At 44.3% G+C, this 13197-nt stretch overlaps 1 protein-coding gene across 1 annotated transcript; it reads left to right on the forward strand.

The window, feature by feature from the left end:
• The first annotated feature begins 4176 nt into the window (after positions 1 to 4176).
• Positions 4177 to 10169, forward strand: LOC135829626 (uncharacterized). Its single transcript, XM_065342024.1, has 4 exons — positions 4177 to 4547; positions 6723 to 7007; positions 8615 to 8854; positions 9554 to 10169. The coding sequence occupies exons 1-4, from the start codon at positions 4436 to 4438 to the stop codon at positions 9658 to 9660; spliced, it is 744 nt and encodes a 247-aa protein (XP_065198096.1). The 5' UTR covers positions 4177 to 4435; the 3' UTR covers positions 9661 to 10169.
• Positions 10170 to 13197: the final 3028 nt, after the last annotated feature.

Genomic DNA, 13197 nt, shown 5'->3' on the forward strand with positions numbered 1-13197 from the left:
CTTTGGTGGGTGTATTAACGCACAGTTGGGATTTCAGAACCCTCTCGCCATCACTCCCGATTGATCTTCGTGGACACTGTACCGAGTTTTCTGAGTTTAGGATACGGTTGTACAGTCATGTAGATGTACATGTACATGATCGGTGCAATGGCCCTCCTGTTCAATCAGTGTTCTTGGTTCAGGAGAGGGATTGTTAACATGTTTCTGTTGGTTCTGACTGTGTTCGCTGTTTGCGCCGAAGCTCAGGACGGTATTATTTTCCGGAATCCATGGGTGATAACTATGTTAGATACTTTTGCCCTGTATGCGCCATATGACGGATTATTGGATCTTCTGCAGAATCGAAACTGCTCTTGCTGATAACAATCTACATGTACATGCATGTGACCCATATCAAATCCTTCATTACACTCCCCCCCCCCCCACTCCGGTTGCGGATAGTTGCTTCATAACTCGTTCCCGTGTGATTTTCTTCTAAGACACATAATCGTAATAACTTTATTAGGATGACCCAAAGGCAAATCGCCGATCGAGGGATTCCCCGCATTGAATGGTTGTGGTATAACAAAGCAAAGAGGCAACCATTGTGTGTGTGTGTGGGGGGGGGGGGGCGGGGGGGGGGAGTTTCGAACTATGCACAGTGAAGGGATAATTGCAAGTACATGACCAAGGATAGGGTGTACCAGACAAAGTTGCCATGTTTGTTAGACTTTTCAATGTCATCAGCTTCGGCCAGTAGTTGTGAGCATCGGCGACGACATGAAACAAGATCGAAACAGCTAGCTTTCCGCAGATTGAGGATGAACTAAAAACTGATGGAAGAGAGAGAACAGTGATTTTGCAAGAACGAAAACGTGAGAGGGTGTACTCCTATGGTGTTAGAAGCACCAGAGTTCATTGGACTATGCAAACTTTCGGCGACAGTAGTGTTAGAGATCATTTCTGACATCTCATGTTATCCGTCACGTACAGTGCTGGGAACTGAAATCCGACCCCTGACCAGTGCGTTTACATTCTACCGGCCTCTATTTTCAATCCCGTGTTGGGTCTTTGCGATGTGAGCGCACTGCTCGGGGATCGGATTTCAGTTGCGAGCACTGTACTACATGCGATGTCCGGTGTAAGGGTGTTGATCGAGGGGGTTCATGGGAATTTTAGACGATTGAGCACAATAATAATTGTAACATGATAGCTGCACGATTGGAAATCGAGTTTTCACCAGTCATGGTTCATGCGTGGGAACTGCAAGACATCCACTTTCATGGCACCGTGCAGTGCAGAGATCGAGGGAGAGGATAAACAGACCAAAGAGCATGTGGATTCTATGAAGGCTGGCAGTAGGTTTTCGGCTACCACCACATCACGTTCTTCAACCGAACTCCACACGTTACTACCTTTCCACGCTTCCACGTGACGAGGCCGTCTACCTTGCCACGCTTCCACGTGACGAGGCCGTCTGGAGAGCGCAGCTGTGGTGTGGTGGTTGGATTGGTTTATTTTAAAAATGTGGAAGAACAAACAGGCAGTGTTGCCGTCGCATATGAACTCGACTACAGGCGAAATGGTCGACGAAAACTTTGCGCTGGGTTGAATGCTGCTGCTAACCCCTTATTTGAGGGTGGTATTTAGGTGAACAAACCGTCCAAAGAAAGCAGTAAATAATAAATCATTCAATGCCTAGGCCGGCCAGGATGACATATACATGTACATGTACATGCGAGAGAGGCATCCAGGTGCCGTCTGTTCTTGATGCGGCTCGGCGATGACCTTGTAAATCCTGATCTCCAGTGACGCGGTCATCCTATTACAGGTACTGTATGACTTGTGAGGTGTGCTGAAATCTACGTCATGTATGTGCCTGGGAACATCCAGGTTCCAGGTGTAATGTAGAATTAGGTGACCAGCATTCCCTTCACATACAGTGCATGCTCTAGTGCCTTTTAGATGTACTGGTAATCCAACATTAGGTGCATGGTTTCTACCGAAATTCAATACCGAAATTAAATTTACACCGAAATAATTAACGTGTCATCTCTTTGTCTGTCAAATCCTATCTATAGGATTTTCCGACATTTTGGGGAAAAGGTAGATCACATCTTACAAAGTAAAGTTCTTTCTTCAAAAACCTGTTGGAGTTTGCATTCTGTGTTTATCAGAGATGATGTCTGCCAAGTTTCACCTGCAAAAGGGCTTTACTTTTTCTGTAACAGGCCCTTTCGTGCAAAGGTGTCCGGAATTTTCAAAATCCTATATATAGGATTTGGCCTCTTCAGAAATTGGTTTTGTACTTCCCAGTTTCCCCTGCCAATAAAAACCCTAGTTGGCAATATCCAAGCCTAGACATGGCCCATGTGGAGCTACCAAACAAATTCTATGCATCTATGGCTATAGAAGAAGCACCTCCTAGGATAGTACCCCAAGAGTATTTCACTATTCATATGTGTACATACTTGAACACAAGTAAATGTCCCATGCATGTAGTGTCTTTAGTTGACATTGATCTGAGAACACATTACAACACGACTTCACTGCTAGGATGGTGCTAATATTCATCTATTCCACTCCTAGTCTATTTCTACCACTTATAATTGCAATTCATCAGCAATAATTGCACACAGAGACCTTTCCTGGGGGTCTTAGCCACTGGGTAACCTCTATTCATTCATTTTAAAGAAGGAGATGCATCGTAGGAAAGATCAAAATGCTTCTTCAATAACATTGCTTCCACTTCGACCAATTTCGAGGCTGCAAATACGTCGTGACGTCTAATGCTATAATATTATATAGGATTAACTGGTGACAGACAAAGAGATACGACAGTACATGTACATGTACCTCTGTAGCCCACGCAATTCAGCTTTGACTACACTTCCGGCCCTTGAGCTTGCAGCACCTCGTACTACCTGTGCGGAAGCACTTGAGAAAAACAGATTCAGAATGAACACTTGACAGCCACCAGCAGGGTTTGAAACAGAGACCGAATAGCTAAAAGCCAGTATTGCCCTAAAAGTATAACTAAGCTAATGTGTAGTCGGATTCCTAGCAGAGATCGTTCAACATAGTTATTAATTTGAAACTCGGATGTTGAGCCATAAATAAATGTAGAAAGAAAAAGGACATATGGATACGAGTTAAGAGTAACTCTCCATCACTGTAACTGGATACTACATGTCAGTTTTGTGCCTAGTTATTGCACCTTATGACTGTAGATCGTATCCAGTTACAGTGATGGAGAGTTACTCTTAACTCGTATCCATATGTCCTTTTTCTTTCTACATAGTTATTAAAGCTATGAAAAGGATGAAGCGTGATGTCTGCGGCCTTCATCCTATTCATAGCTTTATTAAAATTATTATCTCCACGTAGATTTTTTGTACATAGTTATTTATAATAATTATTATTATCATTTTCTCGAATCTTCAGACTTTGCAACTGACGCTCCCTGTGACTCCGGTCTGTATAATACAATGGTATTGACCTCTAGTGGTTGTGGTCTGTGTAAGTACTTCAAGTGCATTGTAATAGTTTGTATTGTTCCAAAACAGCTGTCATCATTACTGTACAGAAGCTCGTTTCGCTGTGTGTTACCCACAGCGTAACTCGTCACTCCACGACAATACATTGTTTAACTAAAGACAATCTCAACGGGACCTCTGCCACAGCCTCGAGCCAGAATACACTGCGGACGGTTAGGTCACGCAACGATATCTAGCCTCGCCAAGTAAAGCCAACTACATGTACTAGAACTAGCACACTGGAGCTGCAGTGAAATTCCGTGACCCTCGACCGTGTGAGCACCGGTACGTGTATTCTCTTGAATAGTCCTAACTTCACCTATAGAGACTGTCGAAGGATAGTAATACCGATTCCCAAGAAAAGGCATACGTTTCGTGCCTCAAACTTCAAAGTCAGATTCAAGTGTTAAGTGCATTATTTTATAGTATCATTCTACAAATAAGTTGAAGCGAAGGATCATACTCAGCTTCAGTCTGCAAATGCTACTGCATCTATCACGTACAGTACATCCGAATCATTTTCACAGCAGTGCTCAGAGATTTCGAGTTCAGTACACGTGCAATGTACATGTACATGTTTTCTGCGCGAGCCTCGTTCCTTTGGCTCAGCAGGGCCCGTATAAAACGGCTTTCAGCGCCGATTGTTGTTCGTTCACCGTCTGTACATGTACATGTATATAGGCAGAGACCGGGATCACCCTTTTCCGAAAAAGGTTTCACATTGCTTCAGGATAGGCGAATCAACTGAGAGATAACTTTAGTGCTTTCAACTTTCAGCATTTGTTTGTCCTTGACATTGAAGACGCAACCTCTCTCTTTAACCAGTGTCCTGTAACACAATAGAGCCGGTAGTCAGCATATGAAACTGATTTGACAGAAACTGTACTGTCCTTTTGGGGAAGGTTCGGAGACGGGTGTACATGATTGCTGCAATGGCCTACCTACTGGAACAGTGCTCTTGGTGGGGAAAAGGGAGCTTTTATACACTTCTGTTGGCGCTGGTTGTGTTCGCTGTTTGCGCCCAAGCTCAAGGTACGGTGTACGTTCCGATGAGTGGTACACATGTTTGATTGTATGCGCCTACCGCGGGATTAGTGCTGGGTTGTATTGTATGCTAAACAGGATCGTTGCCCAATAATATGATAGCGAAGGGTGTGTGTGTGGGGGGGGGGGGGGGGGGAGGGTTGACATTACATAATAATTTTCAGAAACCACGCACGCCTTCTAACAACAGTGAACTTGCATAATGACCCTCATCAGTTCTTCATTACCCCCCCCCCCCCGCCACACGCAGGCAACAATACGTGTACATGCCTTCCCTGGATCAGCATTTTCTGGGCCTTTCGATAATAATGATCCTCAAAGTAAGCAACTTGAACTCGGATGGTGAGTCAATGTAATGATGGATTGAAACTCGAAGACCTTGAAGCATAATAGCGGCAGTACAATCGATGAAATTTGGAACGTTGTTTGATATGTTTCGCATTTGGTGTATGGAGAGGGAAGAGTAGGACTCTCGAATAATTTACCACTGTAAGCGTTGTACGGTTCTTACGTTTTAATTGTTTTTCAAGAACAATAATGCCAGCTGCACCAGCCTGGGTCTTTCCCAGTTTGAGGAAGTGAAAACACTGAAAAGTAGAAGAGTCCGCTGAAGATAGCATTGATTATTTCGTAGACGACTTTCTACCCCAAAAAGTTCATTGCAATAAATACATGTACATGTGCATGTATGCATGCAGAGTAGCTACGCAGCATCGGTAAGTAACACGTTAGTTATGTTACAGTCGCTTTCCAAGCAAATAATTTGCTTCAACGCTTTCTTCAGATTGTGAAACACACGCTCCCTGTGACACTGGTCCATCCATACTGTAACTGTACAAATAGTATCGGCCACTGGAGGCCTATGAAAGTAATAGTTTGCATTGCTAGCAGCGCGTGTCCAGCACAGTGACAGGATCGTAACTCCCCGTACAGTGTTGGCAACGGAAATCCGACCCCTGATTTTCGTGCTCGACTGCAGCACGGATTCTAGCTATTTCGCAGTGTTACAATCCTGTGCTGGGTTTCTGCGATATGAGCGCACCGCTACATGGCCCTGTAGGGACCGGCGGATTCTGCTCGAAAAGGTGGCAGATTCTGCTCGAAAAGCAGTAAAATTGGCAGAACCATACAAACCTTATGGCGGGCAATTCCTCGAATTCTGCTCCATTTCTTTATCCACATGCCAAACATGCATGAAACTTACCAGAAAAAGTACCGAATTTTGCCAATTTTTCTGCCGGCAGAATCCGCCGCAGGGGGTTACCATGATTATACAGTCAACTGGACCCTATACATGGGTCGGATTTCAGTTGCCAGCACTTTACAATAGTGTCGACCACTGGCAGTATATGGAAGTAATAGTTAGTATCCTTAGGATCCTAATAAGTGTCCAGCACTATGGCATGATCGTATCTCTATGTAGTGGCGGGGATTCCCCTAGTCATGTGATGCCGCGGCAATACACTTTAGCCATAAGATTCTTGGTTGACCTCTGCCACAGCCTTCAACCACAATGCAGCCAATCGTTATAGTAGGCCACCGAGAGATATCTAGCCTCGCCCAGCTTCCAGCTTAGCACTGGTTCCCACAGCCTCGCCTATTCAAGCCAAACTATACCAGAGCTACAGACAATTATTACTTTCGTGATAACCTAATGCGTGAAACCCGACAGGATGTGCATACTTGGAACATAGTTTCATCTACTTGCATACACTTAACTTCACCTAAGGCGATTGTCAGTGCAACGATAATGATTCCGCATCTCAAAGGGGTCTGAGTCACGTTTTCTGTCAACTTCTACTTTGTCTAGGTTGAAGCCCAAGATAGAACTCTGCTTTACTGGGTATTCACTGCATTGTTACCACCGCTTGCATTGCAGTCATGAGCTAGCTGCACACGTATTTGAAGTATCTTACTTGTATATAATAGTACGGTAGGAATGCTAGTGCATGAGGGATAGTTGGTCCTAATAGCGAGAACTCCTGTTTTTTTATTTTTAAAAAGGAGCTGAAATCGAAGAACACTGCGATGCATAACATACTTTCCTGATCCTCACACAGGTCATAACCCTTTCCCTCGCCAGCTTCATTTGATCCACGGCGCTGCTACGTCATTAAAGATGTTCTCCTTTCCGTTCTTTTCCCATCCTTCTATTCACCAAAGAGCTCACAGTGACGTCACCAGAGCATAATATCTTCAACGGCGACAGTGTGAGTCTGAATTGCTCCAGCGACGTGCCCATTACGTCACCAGAGATCACGTGGACCGTGACTCCAGCAGTTCCCATGGAGGCCCTGTCGTTCTCCGGCCCACGACAGAACACGATCACCATCTCACCCGTTACGGCCGACGTCAGCTTCAATTCACCAGTCAGGCCCGTGTCTGTAGAGTGCAGCGCTGCGGTCATGGGACTCGGCCAGGGCAATGGCCTTGCCACATTCAATGTTTGTAAGTTCCATCTGGTGCTCAAAGTGTTATGATCCTTGCTGACAATTAGGTCGATAGCTTAAGGAAAAGCGTATAGTACAGTGCACATTATGCAAAAATCGGAAGCCTAATTGATTGGTTTTCGGCTCGTCTTCCAAATTCATGTGGCAACATTTCTTGCATCTTCACGCCGGTTCAGAATTCCAAAATACACAGTCTAGACGTCACGTACAGTCTTTCCATACAGAATATGATTTTTCAACTCGAATGTGGCATGTAAACATTTGGGAACAAAGTGTCTGCTCCAGAATTTATGAGAACAGCGTATAAAATATCTTTGCAGGAAAAAGGATTTCTCATTGAAACAGGCGGCGAGGGCACAATAATTTAAATTGTCCGTCAACAGCACCAGTGGAATTGGCATGCCATGGAGCGAATACTTGATGATGGACAAAAAACAAATGTTATAGAAGGAAATTATGATGAACAATGAACGATGAAGGGAATCAATTTAAATACTTGTTATTGTTGTTGTAATACTGTCACTGTGAGATTTTTCACGAGCATACTTTCAAGCCTTCTCGTGAGTTGAAAACCAGGCGAAGGCGAAGTACATGTGTACTCGTGAAAACTCTCAAGATCTTAACAAATCGCCTGAAGTGTATTTTACTCCTTAGTAATATTGCATTATTGTGTACGAGGAGACTGTTGCTGTTGTAGTTGCTGTTGTAATTATTACTTTTACTAGGGCACTCCCCAAGGACTATAAGTCATTTTCTCTACAAAATGGATAATAATATTAACCTGAGTGCTTCAAACTGGTTTTCGTACAACTACAAGAAAGTATAAAAAATAGTAGATTATCATGTCCGTTCCCGAAGGGAACTCACGACGGCCGCTAACACCCGATAAACCCTAGCGGCAACTACAATCTCTCATTATAATCGAACTTCCTTCAATTTAGACTTTGAGGAATCCTCAAATATATCAATCTCATAAAAAATAGCACTAGAGAACAATGGTGTGAACAAGGTACATCTGCATGTACATGTATAACTACCACCTTTACCAATAAGGGTTGAGGGACAATAGTTTCAAAAATCCAATCAATAGGACAAGCTTCCATCTCAATTTATATTTACAAATTTATCAAATCTGTATTGACGGTATGTCGATCAAGCTTGTCTTCTTTAATTGCGCTTTGGGAACTAACTTCTCGAGAAGACTATTCATGAACTAGTGGGCATAACGGGACCTTAAGATGCTTCACCATGCGACAACTTCCACTGCATCAATGTGGCATGTGACGACAAGCACTGCATGAAAATCCGACGATGGCAACTACTGTAAAACCGGAAAATCTAACGACCAAAAAGTTAACGTTTTTGTAATTTTGGCATGATAGCGTGCAGAAAGTTTAACGATGGCTACCTGGCCACCCATCTGTGTGCGCATCTTTACACAGACATCTAGCGATAACGTATTTTCCAAATAACGACAAATAATTGGTCGTTAAAACGTTAGACTTTGTGACTCGTTAGACTTTCCGGTTTTACAGTAACAGAACAGGCAACTAAAGAATACATTAACCCACGGTAAAAGTAGTTCTATTATTGCTTTGCTTTCAGTCTACAATATATGCGCTCAGGCTAACGTATGCCAGCGAATTTTCGGGCATCCACCTGGTATATCCGAATGCGTGTTCCCCACAACTGGTGATCCCCGCTGTGAGTGCCGGCATAGTCCTGAGAGTCAATTCTGCAGGGTGTTGGCTAGCTGTGCCAGGAATCAACTTCTGACTGCCGATTTAGCCGCAGCTGAGTTCCTCCGATGTGCAGTTAACATGGGATGCACACTGACCAATCCCGGTGAGTTGTGCGTCTTGTTTTGAATGAATACGTGTCACATCCACAGTGCATTCCATAACGATGACCTAAACACAGACAACCATCGTTACCACCATCTCAACCACCATTACCACCACCAACTCAAAATACCACCACCAGCACCACCACCACCACCACCACCACCACCACCACCACCACCACCACCACCACCACCACCACCACCACCACCACTAGCACAAGCGCCACCACCGCAACGCAACTGCAAAGTTAGTCTTCCCTCTTCTTTGTCTCAATCAAGAACTTGTTTTCCCAGCACAGTCTGGTTAAAAATTCCACCCTCACTGTATTCTGCTCATGTCGTCCCATTCTCACGGTTAGTGTGTGCTGCATGTTTCTGCTTTTACTGTTGAATATATCCTTGATCGGAGAGAAGCAGAGTAGCACACGAATCACCGAATCAGTATAGTTTCGATTAGGCCTTCTCTTGCTGTGACCACCAAAGTGCCGAATATATGGCCTTGCTTGCTGCAGCTTCATTCACCACTGTATTCGACTTGAAAAGTAGTGGTACGACAGGCAAAAACTATAATGGTTTCTGTGCTTAGTTTGTTGGCTCGCTTCCCTCCAAACGAGAATTTATTTAGTTACTGTAGACCATTCAACTTTACAACTCAACATGATGATGGAATTTCTAAACTGCTCTTTCTCTTTTTTTTGCAGGTGGAATGCTACAATGCAGTGAATCTTCCAGCAACTCTTTGGTGCCTAGTCACTTGTTGTTGATAATAGTGATGGTTGGCATGGTGGTCAGCGGAGTCCCCATGTAGCATGACTCTAGCGCTATTCCAGCCTCGCCATGCACACAGTAGGTAGGCAGCTGCAGTTGCAATTTACAGCTGACAAATTTGCACGACGTTCGCATACATGTTCAGGTACATTTACATATACAACAGCATTACTTTAGGTAAATTTCACAACCGCAAATGCCACAAGTGCAGAACCCCCCATTAGCCTTGATCCCCAGAGGAGCGCACTTCGTCTCGCCCGCACAGCTTTTATAGCACCTACACGCCCTTTGTAGTCCCCTGTTTTCTCTTATTGTTTTTCTCTTCCATTCTATGTAGGCATGTGCACTTTCATCAAAAAATAAAAATAAATAAAAATCCGACACCATGCTATCTTTGCTTGGGTGAGACCACCCGACCTGACTAACACAGCTCATGTAGCGGCTCAGTTTCGCCCATTCTTCCACCTTTCTTTTCTTTTCTTTTCGCTTTGTGTCCCCTATTTCCGTAGGTTTGTGCACTGTGATAAACATTGCAACCCTTGTGCTTGACTACTGGAGTCTGGTTTATTCAAACAATGCACCATGGAAAGAAGGAAGAACACCAAAGGTACAAGGGATGAAACTCGACGATGAAATAAAAATAAATATTTGAAAAGTCTAATCGAAAGAAACTCAAGGCAGATGTGCCTGAATAGAGAGGTTAAGTTTCACGTAAAAGTCTTACGTCCGTGAACTTTTACGTCAAAAAGTGAAAAAACTCACGTAAAATTTGACGTGTTTTACGTGAGTTGACTGTCCCGCACGTAAGTTCATGACGTGAGTTTTTGGAAGTTTCGCTTGGTTATTCCGACCGAATGTGTGTGAGTTTCCGGAATTTTATCGAGTTTTATCGAGTTTGTTGGAAGATTTGATATTTGTGCGAACTAAACCCGAATCCTGCCAGGCAAAATTTCACGTCACGTCGCACGTGTAACTTAACCTCTAAAAATTACACGTAACGTGAGATTTGCACCGCGTTTTGAAAAAGGGCAAAAAAACGTGTAACTTAACCTCTCTACTACTGGTTCGTAGTTGACTCCAGCATGGTAGGAGGAACAGATCCCAGGCAGGACTTGAACAAGGCAGCATAGTGTGTTGGTCTTCATTTTGAATTTATGTCTTTTACTAGTATTCACAGAATCCAACTTGTAAAATAAATAATCATGTGGACAAAAACAAACAGATACTGAGTAGGGGCTGCACTGGGCAGCAGTGATGGTGAGGTGCCAGGGGCTCCACCGACCAACGGTCTCAGTTTCAATGCCACTTGTATTGAAGTGTTTATGGATTCTCCACAGGCCTTAGCCTTAATCTGGGGAATCTTGGTCTAAGGCCGTGATTGAAGTTACCTGCATATCAACCGTGCAACACTGTTGTTGGCATGATGGCATTGCGGCTCTGAAAGACCAATGAAAATAGTATGCAATGTGAAATAGAACAAAAACATTATGAGAACGAGTTATAGCATTGCAACAGTTATAATGCAACTATCAACGGCTGTAACCTGTTAATGAGGATGTAGTAGTAGTATAATATATTATTTTACTAGGGAACTCCCAACAGGCGCTGCCTTTTTACTGGGAACCCTAGGAATGACTTGGTGCTTGTGACAAATGCAGAAAGGGGCTTAGCCTGACGACATCCAGGTAAGGATGGGTAGTTGCCTCATATGTTTTCTCATATGGTTTCTCCTATTTTGCATGATTGTATTGCTGGTTTAGTATCCGTGTTGAGAATTGCAAAGTTACACAACCACAGGATAGTTGGTTCAGGGTCATGGCTTTCAAATGCCGAACACCAAGAAAGTAGAGACATTAGCCACACACCGGACCATCATGTGAAATACGTTACCGCAAATACACATGGACATATACATTACATGTGTACAGGTAACATCTTCTGTTACGGCAAAAGAAAGGGTCCGTGAAACCGCAACCAATACGACGTCGTAAATACACATGCTGGAACGTAAATCCAGATTTTAACAGAAAGGAAGAAAAATTCTCAGTGAAAAACACCGATGAACGGTGCAATAGTTATGCAAACTCTATATAAGGAACTAGCTGAAGTGCAGAAATCAGTTTACCGAGATCGAATTGTGGGGTAGTGGTACATGTATGTAATATGTATAGAGCATAGCCAGGGTAGAGAAACAGCGCAATTTTCTGGCAACACATCAGTACAGATTTGTGCTGCATTTGTAGTATCCCTGCCCGACCAATACGGAAGCACTACGGAACTAATACGGAGCTTTGCCTGATGTATATTTAGTGTATCTCCGTATGTAAGCGTTCGGCGTCTGCTGCATAAAAGCGGCTGCGCATTTCTGTTTTGATGAAGATGAGATTTTGATAATACATCAAATTGTGACCTAGGGTGGTAAAAAGGTGATTGGGATTGTGTTGTGGGAATCACTCACGCCAGGCAAGGGGGTGACTACCACACCCGCCCAGGCATCGGAAAACCGGCGACAGAAGCCAAGATCCGCCAAAGCGCGTGAGCCATGAGCCCTGGGGAGTGCTCACCATTCCCTTGCTCCGCGGAACCCAGCCCCGACCGCCACCTCCCCGGCCCCGACGGGCAAACCAGCCACCCCCAGCCTGGCGTGGCTCATGTATTTTGTCGTTCATCACGTTACCCTGCTGAGTTCAAACTTGTTGGCATGACGACATTTGGAGATTAACTCGCTCCTCTTATTCAGGCGGGTGCTCCTGTCGGCGGTGATGATGCGGAATTTCTCCGTCACGCATAAGTTGCACCGTTTGCGTACGTTGCTGTACCCTTTAGCTTGCTCAGCAATCCTCTACTTGATGGTGACCGGTGCGTTCGTCTCTCTTAGCCGCCATACATGCTTGGACAGCTCCGTGTTGTTCCTCCTTGACTCGATGTTCATATCCGATTTGTGGTTATAGTGTCGTTTCTTAAATGGTGGCTCAGTTGATCCAATGTACACCTTCTGTTCGTTTTCTTTCCCCACGTGCGCTTCATAAACGACCTCTTGCGAATGGCATAGGCCGTCCAGTGGGCACTCCGGTTGAGCTCGGCAGTTGCATGGCTTTTTGATGCGTTTCGGCTCAAGTAGCATCTTGTTGTGCCCGTTTATCACTGCGGCTACGTTGGGCATACAACTGTAGCTAACCTTGACGTTATATTTGTTGAATATTTTTTGCAGCTTTGAATTCGCAGGGAAGGGCTTCTGCACCAATCGCAAGAATGTGGCCGCCACATTCGCCTTGGCGGGTGTGGTAGTCACCCGCTTGCCTGGCGTGAGTGATTCCCACAACACAATACCCATCAGTTTTTACCACCCTAGGTCACAATTTGATGTGTAACAATGCAGCACAAATCTGTACTGATGTGTTGCCAGAAAATCGCGCTGTTTCTCTTCCCTGGCTATGCTCCATACTCTCAACTTCTTTTTCCTCAATATAATCACGCTGATTTTGTCATCCCTTTTCCTCGCGCTATTGAAATGTACCTCCATCACCTTTGCCCCCTTCTCCCCTTCTCCGTGTATAGATATTCTAGTGATTGTTAG

This window comes from Sycon ciliatum, chromosome 13 (genome assembly GCF_964019385.1).
Source record: "Sycon ciliatum chromosome 13, ocSycCili1.1, whole genome shotgun sequence".
NCBI lineage: Eukaryota > Metazoa > Porifera > Calcarea > Leucosolenida > Sycettidae > Sycon > Sycon ciliatum.

Bases quoted from the DNA above. Each gene is read 5' to 3' on its own strand.
- LOC135829626 (XM_065342024.1), top strand. From the start codon at position 4,436: ATGATTGCTGCAATGGCCTACCTACTGGAACAGTGCTCTTGGTGGGGA. The intron at 7,008-8,614 runs GTAAGTTCCATC...CTTTGCTTTCAG, and splicing joins CCTTGCCACATTCAATGTTT to TCTACAATATATGCGCTCAG. The intron at 8,855-9,553 runs GTGAGTTGTGCG...TTTTTTTTGCAG, and splicing joins ATGCACACTGACCAATCCCG to GTGGAATGCTACAATGCAGT.